The following is a 19,273-nucleotide window of genomic DNA, read 5'->3' as shown; positions in this document are numbered from 1 at the left end:
GACCAAATTTTACATTTTTCTGAATTTTTTTACTATTTATTAAGTATTTTACAAAATTGTTGATCCAGCAGTGGCTGCTGATTTTACTGTTTTGTTAAGCCACCGTTGGATCAACAATTTTGTAAAATACTTAATAAATAGTAAAAAAATTCATAAAAATGTAAAATTTGGTCTCCAACCACATATTAATATGGAGAACAAGATGAACGGTTTGGATCGGCCATTTGAATTTTGAATTTTAGATTTATGGTCCAATGCACAAACCCCTCCATGCATTGCAATGCACCATAGCCCATCTCTCTCTCTCTCTCTCTCTCTCTCTCTCTCTCTCTCTCTCTATATATATATATATATATATATATATATATATATATATATATATTATAACGCGAACAATAATATATAATTAGTAGCTCTTATCAGAAGCTACCGTTGGATCAGCGATTTTCAAAGTGGCTTAATAAATAGTAAACAAATTTCAAAAAATGTAAAATTTGGTCTCCAAGCACATTTTAATATGGAGATCACATCTAACGGTTTGGATCGATCATTTGGACTTTAAAAATCGAAAAATAACTTGGTTGCACAGGAGGCGTGGTGCAAACGTTTTGATATTAGCCCCCCCCCCCTCTCTCTCTCTCTCTCTCTATATATATATATATATATATATATAAATTATATTTATGACATTATGTACATGATATGTTTAAAATAATAATATATTTATTTATTGCTATATTTTTAAGTTAGATTATAAAAGTTATCAATCTGTACAATAATTCTCAATTATTTTTTCTTTACAGGATTATAATACGAATAATATTAATGCTTAAATATATAAAAAAATACCGGTAATAGGCAATGTTGTAAAAAATATCCGTTTAAATCAATTAATCTGCCGATTAGTTGTTGGTAGTAATCAAACTGTTAAAAAAAATTTTATTAATTGACTGACTATGACCGATTATTCTCTATTATTTCTGATTAATTGTTTAATAGTATATTGCCCGTCCGACGAACACATATTGTTATTTACAACACTGGTAATAGATTAACACCTTCAAAAGAATGGAGAGTAGAGAAATGGAGGTAAAAACGAAAGAAAATAACGTTATTGTAGCACTATCATCAGCGAAAAAGAGATTAAATTGAAAATCATATTGTATTATCATTTATCCCACAACCAAGACTGAAATGAATATGGAATAATTATATAACAATTTATATCCAGAGCAATAAAGTCGGAGTCGGTTAAGAGCAATTTTGGATTGAAATAATTACGGATATAGATATGAATATTCACATTTATAAAATTATCCGTATCTGTATCCACCATTATTTTATCATATACAAAAAAAATATATATATATATATATCCATATCTATTTAATATGAATTCGGATAATCTCTATCCATAACAATTACAGAGCGGATTATCCATATCCGTTTACATCCCTAGCAATAGATAAACACCTTTAATAAACGTCATTTTTAGTTTAAAATTTTGTCTCTCCTTGTATAAAAAATTTGGGTCAAAACCCAGGAGCCAAACGAATCAGGAAAACAAAAATTATTCCTGCAGGTAATTTCATGGTCACATGGAATCTAAGCCTCCAAACAACCGCCAAGTCAGTTTCATAATCCCCTAAAGTAACTCAAAGTTTGAGTTTGAATCTAGCCCGTATGATCAGAATATACACGAATATTAAAGGAACACGTGAATTCTACCTCGAGGTGGACAGTGCAGATCAAAACTCAAGTATTCTGTTACCTCAGAGGATATCGACTCTCTCTTCTTCCCCGCTCCTCCTCCTCCTCTCTCTCTATATATATATCCATTTTTACTTCTCCGCCATCACGCAACTCGAGGCACTGAAAGGAAAGAGAGAGTTCAACTCAAAAAAAAAAAAAAAAAAAAGGAAAGAGAGAGAGAGAAAACTTTGCCCTTCACCGCGCCATTACCCAATTGCATGATCGCAAATAGCTGAGCGGCGATCGACCAAAAAGGAATTAGAGATGCTTGCTTGATTGATCGCTCTTGTGCTAGCTTTTGTTTCAGACGCGATCTCTTTTGCTGTTGGTTTTTGACAGTAATTAGAAATAAGAAATGAAATTTACGAAGAAGTACGAGGAGTACATGCAAGGAGATAGAGAGAAGGGATTACCTCTTGTGGGATTGAAGAAGCTTAAGAAGATTCTTAAAGCTTGTAGGAGGGAAATAAAGGCACAGCAAAGGATTAAAGAGGAAGTGCAAATTGGAAAGAGAGAGAGCTCAAGTTCTGTTGCAATTGTACAGAGTAAATGCGACAATAATTGCTTGGGAAATTGCCCTGGTATGAATTGTTTACATGCCTAATAATTTAGTTTTCTTTTGGGTTTTTCTTGCAATTAAAATTTGGTGAGATTTTTTTTTAGATTAAAAATTATTATTAGAACAGGCCTTTCTGAAGAGAAAAAAAATTGGGATAAAAGACTATATATCTGTCTTTTTGTATTTGTTATATTAGGCATATTGAAATGCATGCATGTTAGAGATTGGACATTTTAAATTTTGAGTTACAAATTATTATTAGAACTTTAGATTACAAATTATTATTAGGCATATTGAAATTACATTTTAGTTAATGCGACAATAACTGCTCGGGAAATTGCCCTGGTATGAACTTTAGATGCATAATAATTTAGTTATCTTTTGGGTTATTTGGTAATTTTGTTGGTTTTTCTTGCAATTGAAATTTGGTGAGATGTTTTAGATTAAAAATTATTATTAGAACAGGCCTTTCTGAAGAGAAAAAATTAGGATAAAAGACTATCTGTCCTTTTCAATTTGTTATATTAGGCATATTGAAATGCATGTTAGAGATTGGACATTTTAAATTTTGAGTTACAAATTAGGGTGTGAATAAATGTCAATTGTCACTTTGTTCTTGGGTACCACTGTGAAAGTGATTAATCGTTATTGATTTCTGAGTGGATAAAGCACCAACTTGAGTATTTGTAAAAAAAAAATGGAAAGGAAATTTACATCTCTCGTTCCTTATCTTTGAAAATGTTTTCTGTTTCAAGTTTCCTATTACTTTTCACTAATCACTATGTTACCTGTATGCTATTTTTTTTCATTTATGCACCCAAGAAATTGTTTGATTCAATACTAATATTTAATTATTTATTAGCATGTCAAGTTATAAAAAATAATAGGTAGTGCAATAGCCCATCATATGTTATATTTGGAGTTCCAAAATGTCATCCCATACTATCAGATATTTGCTTTTAGAATTTACTTAGCCAACTTTTGTCCAGTAAGTTAATGAGTTTGTCTCATCTTCCAATATATAGAAGTAGTTTATTTTTTTAGTGATGATAAATGTGACAAAAAGGTTCTAATCATAAGATTATAAGTAATAAAAAAGAAACGTATTGTGACTTCCAACACTAATTATGGAGATATCACTTACAGTGCTTAAAAGTTACTAAGTAAAATCCTTTGGTCTAGTGGCAAAGTCAAATGGCTCTCATATGAGAGGTCATGGGTTTGAAATCCACAAAGTGGACAAATCCTTTGTATATACACAGGAGTTTGAAAGTGCGTTGGTGGCTTGACCTCCAATCCATGATTTCAAAAATATATATATATATATATTGTGCATTCTAATATGTTTTGGAATGCTATCCTGCATAATAAGATACTATCAAATGCTTGCTTTTGCTATGCAAATTTGGAGATCAAACCTCACTCTTTTTATTTATTTCAAATGCAATTCACCAAGGCAACCAAGGTCTATCACTTAAATTACGAAGTGATAATTTTCTTTTTGAAAAAAATGGAAGAAAAGTAAAAAAAGTCAGATAACTACTTTTGAACAAAATTGAGTGGAAGTTAAAGTTCATATTGCACTTATCATGTAAACATCAATGTGTCCAGGCTGTTCTAAACTTCTTATGACATGATCTTCTTTTTTTATCATCTTATCCTTTTTCGCTCATAGTTTTTAATAAATTCGCATGCAGTGTGTGATGGCACCTTCTTTCCATCCCTTCTCCAAGAGATGTCGGCTGTGGTTGGGTGTTTTAATGACCGTGCCAAGAAACTTCTAGAAATCCACCTCTCGTCAAGTTTCAAAAAGTGCATGTTGTGGTTTTTTGGCAACTCACACAACAGCCATGGTTCTCTGATCCAAGAGGGAAAAGACTTGGTGACATATGCAATTATTAATGCCATTGCGATGCGAAAGATTTTGAAGAAGTATGACAAGGTAAGTGTTGTCTTCTTTGACTCTTTTGCAAGTATGACCCTAGAATATTTGTATTTGCAACTACAGAGTCGACTAAGTAGTTCAGAACCAAAAAGGCAAACACGTACCTCTCTCGTTGAGCTGTACGACCTTCTAAACATAAAAAAAAAGAAAAAAAAAACATTTTTTTGAAAGAAGCACAAATACAGAAAGGAAGGGGTAAACAATAAGTAATTGCATATGTATTAACTAGTACGGAATTAGATCAATTTCATTAATGAAACGAATACAAACAGATGCATCATTCGACCCAAGGTCAAGCTTTCAAGACGAAGGCTCAGAGTCTCCACATTGAGATACTTCAGTCTCCATGGTTGTGCGAATTAATGGCATTTTACATAAATTTGAGGAAAAGCAAAGTTGACAACAAGGCCCCAATGGAGTTGTTTGGTGATTGCTCGCTCAGGTTTGACAATGACAAGCCGACTCTGACTTGTTGCCTCTTTGAGTCAATGCGGGTCGATGTTGACTTAACTTGCTCTATTTGCTTGGTAAGTTATTTTTTCTATTCTTATTCTTCTTCTTCTTCTTCTTCTTCTTCTAACGTTTACATTCCTAAGGTCATTGTTGGTTTCATTAATTTGCTAAATGTAAAATGATGAAATTAAAGTCCATAAATTGAAATTTTTGGACTTACAATTAGAAAGTTGTGCAATTATTAATTTCCTTTTCTCTGAAAATACAATAGAGATGATAATTGTATAGCATTTTCTTTCATTTATTTTGGGTTGTGAATATTGTAGGATATGGTATTTGATGCAGTATCTTTGTCATGTGGACATATATTCTGTTACATGTGTTGTTGCTCTGCTGCCTCAGTGACCATAATAGATGGGTTGGAGGTTGCTGCACTTGATAAAAAATGTCCCCTGTGCCGAAGGGTATGCCTGTTGGACATATATTCTTAGTTCATGCTTTCTTGTGCTATGCTGGTTTTTATACCTATTCCTTTTTTATCTTATCAGCAAGGAGTCTACCGAGGAGCGGTACATTTGGACGAGCTCAACATGCTCTTAGGCAAAAGGTTTGTTTGCTAAAAAGAAGAAAGAAATTGTTTATAAAAATATCATTATCTAGAAACTGGTTTCATGTATATATAATATTTTTTTTTTATTTTCTTTCATTATTGATTGTAAAAACAGCTGCCCTGAGGAGTGGGACAAACGGCGCCAGATTGAACGGCTTGAGCGAATTCGTCAGGCAAAGGAGCACTGGGAGTTTCAGTGCAGAGCTTTTGTGGGCATATAAATTTGTGTGTGTGGGGGGGGGGGGGGGGGGGGGGGGGGGGGGGTGGTTGTTGGTGGACTTCTAGTTTGATTAGATTAGTTTTAAAAATGTCCATACTTTCTGCAGTTGCTAATGAAGAAGTAGATAAGCTGTATGCTATTGGCAAAACTTGTATTTTAACCTTGTTCATTGACTTGTGATTTTTTTTTTATTGATTGTAGAATGTTAGTGCGGATTCTTGCTTTACATCTGGAAAAGGCGCCTATTTGAATGATTTCTGATGTATTTATAGGTTGAGACAAAGTTAACTATTTTTAGTGACGTCTTTGGCTGTTATGCCAATGTGATTACAAACTTTCTGCTTCTTTTGCTATCAAAGTATAAAAAATGGAATAGGGACAGTTCGATCGGTATCGGACTAAATTATCAGGTTAGAGTTGTCCAATCAGTATCAAGATTCATGCACACTTGATTGGATTGAATGGTTCTAACTTGGCACCAGACTGAATTTGATTTGATATCCACCGAACCACTTCCGATTCCTTATAATATATCTTGGTATATGACTCAGATGAATTCATAAATGCAGCAAAAAAGAAAAAGATAAAATCAACCTTATGAAGATTCTATACTTAAATTTCCAAAGTAAATACATGTATATCCCCAGCAGAAAATATGTGGAATCATCGATCTCGTGAAAATGATATAACAATAAAAATAAAAGGTTCAAGCTTTAGAATGCAAATTGCTAATGAAGTAATAACATAATGCATGTATTGTTAGTGTTTCTTCACTTCTGTATTTTTTTTTTTTTGCTGTTTTACATGGGCTGGATAAGAGACATAACACATGTGCATAGGTTATTATTTACTCTTTAATTATAGCTAGTACACGCTGCCACTAGAAATGCAGTGCTCAAGTACAACAGCTATACAATCCCAAATCCAAACCAACCAACCAACCAACCAACCACAAACCCCCCCCCCCCCCCCCCCCCCCCCCCCCCCCCCCCCCCCCCCCCCCCCCCCCCCCCCCAATAACACAGATCCCTAGATTTCAGTACCGGCTTTGAAACTCCTTAATTTGAGTATCTAGCATTGAGTTTACAATTCAGAAACCAGTCCAACCAGCTGGCTGGTACGGTTCATCTTTCTTCTTCTCGCCAATCCGAAACTATTACGGGATGAATTTGGCGTATCCCTTGCACTAGAAGGGAAAGCATTGAACCCAACCTGATCAAAACCCCATCCCCCAGAGGAGTCAGAAACCTGTGCAGTACCACTAGATGTGCCAGTTGCAACACTTTTATTACCACTGGTTGAACGAACAGTCCGCATCGACCGAGGGTTAGCAGCCTTTGAAACTGGCTGTTGCGGCTTTGATTCATCAGAAAATGCGTCCCATGGTTTCGGATCGGGGCTTGGGGAATTGAATAGCCCTTGTTGGAGCTCTTTTAAGGCACCTTCTATTTTTTCCCTTGGCTGTTAAGAAAAATAAAAGAACCAACAAATTACACAAATGTAAGAATTTTTTGTCTCAATTTGATTTTCTTCTCTTTTCTTTTCAAGTGTTAGTGTGATAGATTTAGAAGAGGCTGCTTAAGTATTTAGACTGTCAGAAGTTTTAATTAGGCTCCTTCCTATTACTGGTATCAAAATCGTACATGTACAGAAATTTGCTTGCCATACCAATTAGGCTGGGTCATAATTACAATTCTTTAATGTGCTGAGCAACACGTAGGTATCACACTGGTTTGGTACAGAAATTGGTTTGCCATACCAATTAGGCCAGGTCTAGTACAGCAAAAAACCACCTGGGCAAATACAACAGATGAGCAAGCTAGTAAAGTACTGAAACAATATACCATCCTGTACTTTTACAAGCATGTACAGAATTTAATGTTGCATTAATTCTCCACAACAATATCATCCCCAATTTAAACAAAAACCAATAAAAATGATCCGAGCTATTTCCCACTCAACATATATATTGATATTGGTTGTACTAGTTCATGTCAAGATATGAATTATGATTTGTGTTATCTTTGAGATTCTGATATTCATCTCAGTTTGGAATGTTTCCCTGAGAGATATCTTTCTCTAGCTATCACATCTCTACTTACCCTCTCTGACGCATCTATTTAAGTCTGTATTTGATATTTACACACAATATAGAAATTGTATTATGCTAGTAGGTATTCTTCTAATAAGAATATGTTGTAATTCATATATAAAAACTCAGGTATTGTCTTTGTGTAAAATAGAAAACTTCTGATAATAATTATTATTTTTCAGTTTCAATTCTATCTAAATCTTGTCAGAGAAAGATATTCCAGTGAGAAATATTCTAAACTGCGATGCATATCAGAATCTCAAAGATAGCACAAATCCCCATTCATATCTTGACAGTTCATTGCCAAATGACATACCGGAGTATTCAATTTTGTAGAGCTGGCAGGAGAGGGATCTCTGCTAGACTGGACAGGTCCTGTACTGGTGGCACTACTACAACCAGTTGCATTGCGCTTCAACTCCTCAATGTCCTTTCTCTGAGAATGGCATATGGCACATAATTTCTCATACTTCATTTTGATCTCTTCTTTCTCCACATTAGCTATACGCAACTCATCTCTAAGCCGATTGACCTCCCTCTGCAATTCCTCTTCTAGTCTCTTACTGGGTTTGGGCTTGTCGAAGCCGTACTCTGAACCATTAGGTGAGAAGGTTATCTCAAAGTCACCACCTGATGAGCCGGCATTTTCTCTCTTATTAGGCAGTTGTGGTTTTTCTTTTTCCTTGTCAAAAGTGGGGCCCTTGTCCTCTACAAAAAAGGAGTCCTTTGCATGTTGAGTTGACCAAAATGCCCCCAGTTGGCCTGCATTTGAATTTTCAGTTTCTTTGGAAACGGGGGGTGGTGGAGGGCTCCTACGAGGTGGTGGTATGGATTGCACCTTTTTTGGGACTGACAAAAAGAAAGCCAGAAACTAGGGTTAAGGAACAAATTAATGCCATGTGAAAGGACTGAGAAAAATGTTGTATCTTTCATATTAGAGTTATTTTGTCCAAATTTACTGTCGAAACCTCAGTTAATACCTGGTTCATTGATAACGGGCTCAGTAAGACGAAATCATAAAAAAAAAAGTTTTTTAAAAAAAATGGACTCTGCTGTAAATCAGTGTGCAAGGATTGCAAACCAACAATACAAATCAATTACCAATTTCTCCAAGATATGTTGTTTGATCTGGTTTTAAGAACAACTTTGGCTTAGAGAAAAATAATACGATTAAGGATTGTATAGCTGAGACAGATGTAGTATTCTCCACCGAACAAATCCAAGAGCTCAACTGAGGAACAAAAGTCATACCACTTCTTACAAAAATGTTTGGTGATTGTAGCAAACAGGAGAGCGACTATTTATCTGTTTATTATTTTTCCTTTTGGAAGAAAGCTCAAGCCTCAAAGTCATACCACTTCTTTTAAATGATGGCAACAGTACTGAACCATACCTCTTTGATGGATTGCATGACTCTCCACCAAATAGGTTTAGGTGTCATTGGCAAAAAAGTGAAAGTAGTTGAGTGTAACATGTGGAAAACATTATACCTAAGTAAAGAAAATAAAAAAATACCTTCATCTCGGAAAAAATTAGGTTTAGATTTATGCACTTCAATAGAAGAAGCATTAGGAGATGCATCTGGCATTTCCTTTTGTAGCTCCATTGGCAACATCCCATTCACTCTGAACCAAACCTATCATCAACATTTAATATTGAATAAGGCACTGAAAAAAGGCATTTCCTTTTATAGCTCCATTGGCAACATCCCATTTACTATCTACTTTGGTTTTGTGACTCCGGTTGGGTTTCATTTCTAGCCTACCCCAACTTGTTTGGGGACTAAAGGCTTGGTTGTTGTTAAAAGTTAAAACAAGCATTGGATTTCTTCATTGTGGGGGTCACGTTATAGCACATCCAACATTTACACCTAATTAGCCTTAATTGATCCTGAATTTTGCAATTAAGTCTCATTTTAATGGGGGTTGGTTGCCTCAATTAACAATGGAAGTGGGGCATCGGACCTAAATCGGTCGGATGCCTACTCGGAACCATCCGATTCGCTTCATGATTCGTGCACACTTGATCCACCCGAATATTGAAGTGGCGTGCACGAATCATGAAGCGAATTGGATGGTTCCGAAAATCGGTCAAATGCCCATCAGACACACCCCTTCCTATTAACTATTAATGGTTTAACTAGGCCTCAACCAAGCAGGTAATCCTTTGAACTGAAAAATAATTGGGCTTGCCTGAGTAATGTCAGGCCGTGCATCTGGACTTGAAGCCAGCATGTCTCTAATGAGATTAATAATAGAAGGGCTATACTTGGGTGAATCTGGAATGCGGTAGTTCCCGTTTAGAACTTGTAACTTTGACTCGCCATCAAATGCTGACTTTAGATAGCATATTCTGTACAAGAGACAACCCAGAGCCTGACATGAAAAAAGAGCAAAAGGTTAACCTTTTTCGATCCTTATAAAAATCCAATTGAAGTGAGACTTCACTGCAGACAAACTATGAGCATCATGTGAATCACTATGTATATGAACCAAATCCAATTGCCCAGGGATAGTTAAGCATAATAAAACCACATCATAGGAAATGTTAACTTACCCAAATATCTACTTTCTCGCTGATAACCTCCTTTCTATAGAGATCCCACATCTGCAAGAATTCAAGTTTATTCAAGACAATAGATTAGAGTGAATAATATAGAAAATATGTAGTTATGAAGAACACAGAAAAAGGGAAATTACTCAAAAAAAAATCTTCATGTTTCAACCAATTCTTTTCGAATTACGGTCCTCAAATGTTTCATTGGATCATTTTGGTGCTTAAGAATTAAATACATCACCTTAATAAAAGACTCTCCGACAGACCAAAAAAAAAGAAACCATATTCCAGGAAGTAATATACAAAACTGAAATATGAGCTAGAGGAATCAAAATAACAAAAAGTGAGACTTAAAGGTCTCATGTGATTTACTTAAATGAATAAAAAACCTCTAATGATTAAATGTTACCGTTACACTTTGATCAATATCTCTAATAATCGTAATACAGCACTTAAGGACAAACTGATACATCATAAACAGAAAATACCAAAATAGAAAGTAGCCAGAAACTTAAAGGGCCTATTGTAAATTTCTCTTGGAAAAAAGAGTAAAAGGAAGGACCAACCTCGGGGGCTCTATAGGCAGGAGTTGTATGCTTCCTTATATTGTCCTCTTCAATTCCCATCTCCTCAGGCCTATCAAATATTTTATGATTTGTTGAAACACTACCAAAATCACACAATTTCCAAGCACCATCTGCCCCAAGAAGAACATTTTCAACCTTTAAATCCCTACAAATAGAAGGAATTGAGTCTAAACAATTAAATTATATATGCACTATAGTACAAATATTCAGGATCTGAAAATTTTAGATTTAAACAATTTATCGTGTTGAATCCAAAACTTGAGGAGGCACCTATGCTACCAAATTACTAATCAATTATTATGTTCTTAGCACTTGAAGTTAAAGGCATTCTTTACTACATTGATCCCCAAGTTTTAAACCTACGTGGCCTTAATGACTGGATGATTTTGACATGGATCCTCAATGTATATTGCTCCTTTGTGTTTGGATTTTTTCTTACTATTGGGCTCAAAGATGAATCATGCATTTTCATGGGAGCGCACACATATTAAACAAAAATCAGAATAATCTAAGCTAAGATTACACAAATGAGATTAGTTTTCAACTGAAGTATAGCCAAACGGTGGCACCCTGGATTTTAAAATTTTACGGAGATCTATAGGCCCAGACCAACTTTTCCCCTCCCTGGAATTTTTTTTGCCCCGTTTGTAATTCTGATATATAATTTGGGTTAAATTTAGAGTTAAAATTAGAATAAATTCCTTGAATTTGGATTGGTAATTAGAATTAGAAGTTAGAGCATTGGAAATTAGAAGTCAAGAGCATTGGAAATTAGAAGTTAGAGCATTGTTTTTTTATCTAGTACCCGATTTGCCAAACCAGTACTATAACATTCAATCAGGTTATTAGTTCGTACTGCCTTAGACCTCCCCAAAATTCAAGTGAAACAGTAACATACTGCTCCGAAGTGCTACTCAGCAAAATAACCATTGTTCATTCATTTTTCCTATATTAATCATACTGACACCCAAAATTAAACTCTTAAGCACTCTCAAGCAAGCAAGTAAACATTCAAATGCACATCACCTGAGAAGAACACGCATACCTATGAGCCATCGGGGGAGACTGACAATGCATGGCGAACACAGCATTACACACATCCCGAAAGATCAACACAACCTTTTTCTCCTCAAAGTACGCGCTCCCTCCTCTAGTCTCCAAAACCGATACCAACGACTTGTCACAGAATTCCATCAACAGCATTGCTTCCCTGCTTCTCCCCATATCAAGCACAGCATGACCCACCAGAGACACCACATTGGGATGCCCCTGAAGAGACTTCATGACTGACACCTCCTTCATTACCAAATCATACGACTCCTTATCTTGTATCATTACATGTTTCAAAGCATACTGTTTTGATGGGTTAACAAGATCATGTGCCAGGTACACTGACGAAAACCCACCTTCAGCTAGAAGCTCCTTTACATGGATCTTTACATTGGAAATGTCAATTGTGCGGTTTTCCAGACCCGCTGGTTCCTTTGGCATGAATTGCTTCAGTCTCCACATGGTAAAAACACTTGTTTGCAAAATCTACGATCCGATCCGATACGATCCGATCTGATTGTTGCACGATTCTTCAAGACAACAACTGCCTGAGCAACGCTTGAACGAATAGGGTAAAAGGAGGAGGTGAACTTACCGTTGGTTGGAGGTACGGTTACGGTCACCGGATTCCTCCTCCTTGTAGTTGAGTTTGTGTTGTTGTGACTGAGTGATTGTTTGAAAGGTGGAGGAGGTGAGGTGAGGTGATCGATGGATAATCGGAAAAGAGAGATCTGGGGACGACGCAAACCCAATTTCTTTTAAATACCCTGACGATGTGGGGCCCAGTTACAGAAGAGACGAAACAAATAAAGAGAAATTGCGATTTAACGAGACAATTTTATTGGGGCCCAGTTTCAATGACAATTCTGTATCACCTATGAAAATTGAGATATTGGAAGTACTACAAGTTACCTCTTTTTTTCTGGAACCGAATCTCTTGTCCTCGGTGGATAAGAAATTTCTGACTACGAAGTGACTTTTGAACAATGTTATCAGAACCGGACTGAACGTCGAACTGGTAAATTTTCGGGTTAACGGTTCACTGATCGAACTAACAGATCAACCGATTTGATTGCTGGTTTTGTAAATAAATGATAAGATACGAATACAGCGATACGACAATTCTAAAAAATCAATGATACGATACGTCTATTATATTATATTATTTATATTATTTTAATTATATTATTAATTTAAGGCTTATATTGTATAAATCAAACATAAAAAAAAAGTCTTGGAATAGATTAAAATAATAGTTACCAAAATTTTACGTGAACCGTGATTTGGTGCAGTGGTAAGTGTACATTGTACTGGAGAAGATGGTCCAGGGTTCGAAACTGCAATAAAAATGATATTTTTGGCGTGGTCCAAGGTGTGGTGTGGTACCGGTTTATGGTTGGTCCGTGGCGGTTTTCAATAAAAACCAGTTAATTGAGTGGGTTTTTCCGCTTCAACTGCTAGAACGATCCTTCAAGCTAACCGAACCGGACAGGTGATCGGTTCTGGTTTTTTCTAGTCGAATCAATCGGTCCGGTCCGCTTCTGATAACACTGGTTTTGAAGTAAAATTATATTCAATATTTTAATATCAAATCACGTAGAATCTTGTTGCTCGTTTGGATGGTAATTCACTCTTCACTCCGGATCCACGTATAAGTGACTTTGAAAACAAAAATTTTCAGCTCACAGAAGAACAGGTGATCCGGTTCCTCTTTTCTCATCTCTTTATCTTCTCCCCAAATTTTATTTCAATTGTTTTAATTATTGGGCCTTAATTGTTGACTGAGTTTGTGATACTGTCCGAATTTTAATTCTCAAAAATTGTTAAGTGAGTTCACAACCTCTCCTGATGAGATATCCCAAATAATTTAATCTTGACAACCGCTTCAAGTTAAGAAATAAAAAAGGGAGATATATAACAAATAATACACTCTTTTATAATGGAAAGGCTTACTGTTACTACGTAACTTGCTTATATTCTTTAATAATGAGATTCAATTGAAATGTGATTTTCATATTTTTAGAAAAGGGATTCCCACAAGATATCTCAGGATCGTTTCTTTTTAAATGACCAGAGCAAATATCGGTTGAACTACTAGTTGTAATGGATATTTCATTCTGTGACAAATAATACAAGAAAATATACATATTGATAGCATAGCCATAAGATTTTTGAATGATATTCATATAACATTAAAAAACGAATAGACAATATTTTAATTATTCAAAAACTTGTGAACCTTTTAATTACCTTTCTAAAATATCAATATTTTAATATATTATTTGCATTATAAAAACAGTCTTTTCAAAAAATTTACTCATATAATATCCAAATCACAAACTTTCTGAAACAAACACACAATAAAATAGTTGAAAACTAAAAGGAAAGCTGGTTATAATAATCGTCATCATCAAACTTGAACCATTTCTTCTCGACTTCTTTAAAGTAATCCAAAAACATAAGTACGATAAATAGGAAGAAGCCACCCGATGACCGTCCAAAGCCACCGCCGCCACCACCTCCGCCACCGCCACCACCACGGTAGGGAGGAAATCCCCCACCACCTTGGTCTAATTTTGGGCCTAAAACAAAAATATAAAAAACAACTTTGTCAAGAATCTATGAATGAAGTATATCAAGATCAAAAGTTGAAGTTGTTCGTTTCAAATACAAATAGGAACAGCGTGGGAATATGTAATCACACGAATGCTTGACCATCAAAACACTTTTGAAAATTACCCATGACACTTGGGAATATTACATTATTACCCCACATTTCTTGAGTGATATGCAAATATATCAAGTAACTAAATCAAGGTAAACCAAATAAGGACTGACAATAAGACACCTTGGGTTTTCCATCCAAGTTCAAGCTAATCTACAAGTGCTAACTTGGAACCAAATAGGCAATTCAGTCAGCTTAATTTCACTTATACAGAAGATTTGGAAAAGAAATGGTCATTGGAAAGTAGGCCCAAATTGTTGATATCATTTTTTTGTCGCACAGGTCTGACGGCTGGATTTTATTTCTGAAAAACTAAGATATTGATGCTGTTAATTGACAAAACAGAGACACTGGCTTCTTTCTGAAAATCCAGTAATATTCCTGTGTGCAGTTTTACATATCATTTAGTATATAAATATATCTGATGATTTTAATACTTATGCAAAAGCTTAAAATAAATTGCAACTAACATAGGTATCAATCAGTCCCAAGTGAAGCATCATCTTTCTTTGTGATAAGAGATATAGCATACCTGAAGCGGGAGTGCGGGTCTTTTCAACTGTTTGTGTTTGAGTTCCACCAGTTGCAGCCTACAAAATATAAATAATTTATGTCAATAACAATGCCTAGATAACTACAACTACATATTTCCATGTGCATCTTTTCCTTTGGTTTCATTTACATTGTTTTATCATTTTGTTTACTTCTTTTCCTCTGGAAGAAAAGTAGATGACAGAAGCTTATGGACACTGTACTAGTAAATAACACTCTCAACAACAATCTGACCATTGCTGTTATGCCGTTACTTGTCATATAACTCATGGTATTGGCAAAAAAGAAATCTATGATAGAAGAAAATCCTTTACCATGACAGTGGTTCGTATCCTAGCTTTAGAAAGGATCCCCCTGGCAAATGAAACTGAACTTGGACTTGAAGCTAGAATCTCCCTCTTTGCACCTTCATTTGTTAAGCCAAATAATTATCAGTAAACCAAACCATTTGGACGGCAACGTGAAAGATAAACAAAAAGCAGATAGCAAAAAGTAAAGATGAAGATAATGATTATCATGACATGTGCCTCTGATTATAGGTCAGCATCTTACATTGTGAAAATATAGCTTAAATTGCATGAAGCATAAGGTTCAATGCAATCCATATATCATTTGGGAGTTGCATGCATGAAGTTACAAACAAATTTATGACCCAGGCGAAGAACACACAAGGCCTAACAGGTAAGCTAACATTCTGGTAAGATATCATTATGGATTGGCTGCAATTCTTGGGCCTATACCTAAAAGGATCTAAGACAACGATTCTTCTATACATTAGTAGTAATCTAAACTAGTAAAATATTTAAACAAAAATATATATTATAAGGTAAATATAAACAACGATTCTTTTACCTCTATATTCCCTGGGGCGGATTGCAGGTAACACTGGAGATGCACATGGTGTCCGTAATGTATTCACGATCACTGCCATTTTACAAGGATAGGCAAACCTGAACAGTTAACAATAATGATTCAGTCCGATAAAAAAAAATACTAACTTTCACATATAAAATTTTGAGCACAAGTATAATCATCCTCTCAAGCACTAAATTATTAGAAGTACCCATTAAGTAATGGCATCCTTTACTAATTATTTAGTAAGCCACTTAAGATTTCAATCAAACCCACAAATATGGTTTACTTAAAATTTTCAATTCTCAGCCCAGAAGCACAAGGCCAAGCCCAAAGGCACAATTCTTTTCTTTTCCAATTCTAAAGCCAGAAAGCCCAAGCAAGAAACGCCCATTTCTAACTTTCTTAAAATTCTTCCAGCCCAGTCCACGAGCCCAGCAGAAGTTTGCAACTTTCCAGTTTACACCCTCTAACAAGGGGATATTACAGACTATTACGTAACAGTTCCAGACCAGAAAACTTTATAGACAGGCTCTTAGAATCGCAATTTGCATACCAGTATCCAAGAAAACACTAGTACCAACTAGGAAAGGAGGATAGATAAGGTGGCATATGAGAATCAAACAAGCATCGGGTTAGTAACACCATCTTTTTTGTTCATTTACAGAAAACCGAATACAAAAATTAACGGGGTCAACAAATCGTCATACCCATTTTGGAATTTATGAAAAAACATCACAGCTATCAATTACTTATGCAAAAACCCTAAATCTGGTACAAAATGTATCAGTACGAGAAAGAAGCAATGGGACCACCAGAGTTTAGAAAGCATCAGAGGGCTCCTGTACTAAATTTTCATTTAACAACTAGTACGCAGTTTCAGAAATTTAAAAAAAAGGTAGACTTCAAAATTAAACAATTTTAACCATTTATGGCAAAATTTCTTTCAATTGAAACCAAACAGGAACAAGTAAATAGAGGACCAGTACCCGTACACTCGAGAGACAGCAAAGGGTGTCGCCGTTAGAACCAGCCTCTTCCTTCCTTCAAGCAGGGACCTCCTCTCCTCCTGAAAAGAAATCGGTAAAAAAACAGAGAGAGAGAACTCGGGAGAGAAAGCAGAGTTGTAGCGGAGAGAGAAAGAGAGAGATGAGCGTGGTGATGTGAGGAGGCAGGAATAGGAAAAAAAATGGGTTGCTGGACTCACCGAGAGAAAGAGAGGAGAGAAATCGGGGGAGAGAGGACGAGGGAGGGTCTGGATCCTTCCAGGTACGAGAGAACCAGAGGAGATAAGAATTAACAATCTACAGCCGTTCATCTAATTAAATTCGCATCCTCTGAGATATCTCATATTTTGCGTGACTTTCAGGAAAATTTCAACCGTTCAAATACGTTCTGCACGAATCTCAAATCTCAAGTAATACTGGCCCACACGCTCTCCCCGAGTAGACACTGAACACGTCGGTCACGCAAAATATGAGATATCCCAGAGCATACGCACTCCATCTAATCAAGGGCGAGGAAGGGGGAGAGAGAAAGAGGAGGCTGACATGTGGGGCCCGGTGACAGGTCCGGTTTATCTACACTATTGTTTCCTTGATCCGATAAGTTTTCTTGTATTTTATATTGAAATTCATAATAATTATTATTGGTGTTATAATTGCTATTTTTTTTATTAAACTGAAATACTCCATCGATTTTATTAAACTAACAAAATCATGAGGAGAACTTTAATATCTCGTGTTTTTTTATATCTCATATATGAGAAGAGTTCAAATGCCTCCATCATACCTCCATTTTTAAAAACTTTAATAATTCAAAATTTAAAACTTAAAAGTCAAAATATAACCGTTGGATATGATCTACATCATTTTTATTTATGCATTTGTAAAAAATTATGACATTTCAATTTTATTTTGGTTGACATCAAGAGCTTGTAAAAAACGAACTAATTTGGATGATTTCTAGACGTTGATTTTTGAACTCATTAATTCACATAAAAACAAAATTGAAATGTGATAATTTTTTATGAGCACATAGAGAAAATAAGATAGATCACATCTAACGATTTTATTTTGACTTTTAAGTTTTTAAATTTTGAGTTATTAAAGTTTTATTAAATGGAGGTATGGTGGAGGCACAAAAAATGGAGGCATTTGAACCCTCCTTCTCATATTGTATCTTTATTTTTGAAGACTAATATATCAATCTGAACCACTCAATATGATATCCATACTAAAATATGTTTGGGAATGAAATTTTATACTTTTTTAAAAAAATTTACTATTTTTTTAGATAGACAAAAAATCATTATTTTTGAACGGTCCAGATACAGTGATTTTGTATCTACCTTAAAAATAGTAAAAAGTTTGTAAAAATTATAAGATTTCATCTCCAAACATATTTTAGTATGAATATCATGTTGAGCGGCTCGGATCGACAGTTTAAACTTTGAAAACAAAAATATACAATATGAGATATCTCTCCTCCAAAATCATACATCAATCATTAAGTATTGATACCAAACCACTGGTATCATGTTGGGGTTTCGGCGGTGCTGTAACCAAAACCCGTTTAGGCTTAAGGTGCGGATGTTAGTTTGTAATAATCTAGAAGTCAATAATACGATAAGTTAATCATAAAGCTTTGTTCATGAATTGAATGTTTATTTATATATCATTTTGTTGCCTTGAGTATTATTGAAATTATGGATCATTTCGAGTTCATGACTGAAATTGTGAAACTCCATAATATAGATAATATATACTCTTAAAAGTCACTGACCAAGGTAATTAGCAGGAACACTAATTACCGCGATAAGGTTAGCATGTGGATTAAAAGATGGTTAAGTTTTACAAACCACCTGACACGAGATGTCATTTTAATCACATGAATACATGTTCTAGGAACATGGTATTTAACAGACCCCGAATGAAACATTAAATAGAATTGTATTCGTGTCATTTATGTTTTCATTCAGTGTCAAAGTTCTAAAGTATGAGGTATTTATCGTTCCCACTAAGAAATATATATGAGTAAGTATTATCTAACGCTGTCCGTAAAAAGCAGCCATAACGGTAGCATTTCCATATATATAACTTAGCTGAGGAAGTGATAGTCTACCAAGAATACTACTTGTCCCTCGTATCTCTATACGAGCTATAGCATCACTGGGCCCCTTGATAGAGTTAGATTATCTGCATGCGGTATAATTACAAGAGTAATTATATTTGATAATCTACTCAAGATCAAGAAAAGATACAGTTACCAAGGATGACACACAGCTACCTTGAAACTGATCTGATAGCTATGAGGCAGAA

General features: G+C 35.2%; 3 protein-coding genes across 3 annotated transcripts; 1 reads left to right on the top strand and 2 right to left on the bottom strand.

The window, feature by feature from the left end:
• The first annotated feature begins 1,863 nt into the window (after window positions 1–1,863).
• Window positions 1,864–5,833, top strand: NLA (SPX (SYG1/Pho81/XPR1) domain-containing protein). The gene is made up of 6 exons (XM_078312495.1): window positions 1,864–2,333; window positions 4,009–4,253; window positions 4,529–4,783; window positions 5,036–5,173; window positions 5,258–5,316; window positions 5,435–5,833. Exons 1-6 carry the CDS (start codon window positions 2,108–2,110, stop codon window positions 5,538–5,540), a joined length of 1,029 nt encoding a protein of 342 aa, XP_078168621.1. The 5' UTR covers window positions 1,864–2,107; the 3' UTR covers window positions 5,541–5,833.
• A 707-nt stretch (window positions 5,834–6,540) lies between these two features.
• On the bottom strand, window positions 6,541–12,566 carry LOC144563103 (Protein kinase superfamily protein). The gene is made up of 7 exons (XM_078312494.1): window positions 11,820–12,566; window positions 10,754–10,919; window positions 10,188–10,238; window positions 9,824–10,006; window positions 9,147–9,267; window positions 7,948–8,480; window positions 6,541–7,000 (listed from the first exon to the last, which is right to left on the bottom strand). Exons 1-7 carry the CDS (start codon window positions 12,284–12,286, stop codon window positions 6,623–6,625), a joined length of 1,899 nt encoding a protein of 632 aa, XP_078168620.1. The 5' UTR covers window positions 12,287–12,566; the 3' UTR covers window positions 6,541–6,622.
• A 1,559-nt stretch (window positions 12,567–14,125) lies between these two features.
• On the bottom strand, window positions 14,126–17,261 carry LOC144562904 (uncharacterized). The gene is made up of 6 exons (XM_078312259.1): window positions 17,161–17,261; window positions 16,943–17,022; window positions 15,954–16,051; window positions 15,416–15,507; window positions 15,082–15,139; window positions 14,126–14,406 (listed from the first exon to the last, which is right to left on the bottom strand). Exons 3-6 carry the CDS (start codon window positions 16,030–16,032, stop codon window positions 14,201–14,203), a joined length of 435 nt encoding a protein of 144 aa, XP_078168385.1. The 5' UTR covers window positions 16,033–16,051; window positions 16,943–17,022; window positions 17,161–17,261; the 3' UTR covers window positions 14,126–14,200.
• Between the last annotated feature and the right edge of the window lie 2,012 nt (window positions 17,262–19,273).

Source organism: Carex rostrata, chromosome 12 (genome assembly GCF_964058835.1).
Source record: "Carex rostrata chromosome 12, lpCarRost1.2, whole genome shotgun sequence".
NCBI classification, from domain to species: domain Eukaryota; kingdom Viridiplantae; phylum Streptophyta; class Magnoliopsida; order Poales; family Cyperaceae; genus Carex; species Carex rostrata.
This window is presented reverse-complemented; position numbering and strand designations above follow the sequence as displayed.

Coding starts and splice junctions, on each gene's coding strand:
- NLA (XM_078312495.1), top strand. CDS start 2,108: ATGAAATTTACGAAGAAGTACGAGGAGTACATGCAAGGAGATAGAGAG. Junction 4,254..4,528: donor TTTTGAAGAAGTATGACAAG/GTAAGTGTTGTC, acceptor GAATACAAACAG/ATGCATCATTCGACCCAAGG. Junction 5,317..5,434: donor AACATGCTCTTAGGCAAAAG/GTTTGTTTGCTA, acceptor TTGTAAAAACAG/CTGCCCTGAGGAGTGGGACA.
- LOC144563103 (XM_078312494.1), bottom strand. CDS start 12,286: ATGTGGAGACTGAAGCAATTCATGCCAAAGGAACCAGCGGGTCTGGAA. Junction 10,920..11,819: donor TCTCCCCCGATGGCTCATAG/GTATGCGTGTTC, acceptor TTCTATTTGTAG/GGATTTAAAGGTTGAAAATG. Junction 10,007..10,187: donor GCGAGAAAGTAGATATTTGG/GTAAGTTAACAT, acceptor TTTTCATGTCAG/GCTCTGGGTTGTCTCTTGTA.
- LOC144562904 (XM_078312259.1), bottom strand. CDS start 16,032: ATGGCAGTGATCGTGAATACATTACGGACACCATGTGCATCTCCAGTG. Junction 15,140..15,415: donor GGATACGAACCACTGTCATG/GTAAAGGATTTT, acceptor TATATTTTGTAG/GCTGCAACTGGTGGAACTCA. Junction 14,407..15,081: donor GACCCGCACTCCCGCTTCAG/GTATGCTATATC, acceptor TTTTTGTTTTAG/GCCCAAAATTAGACCAAGGT.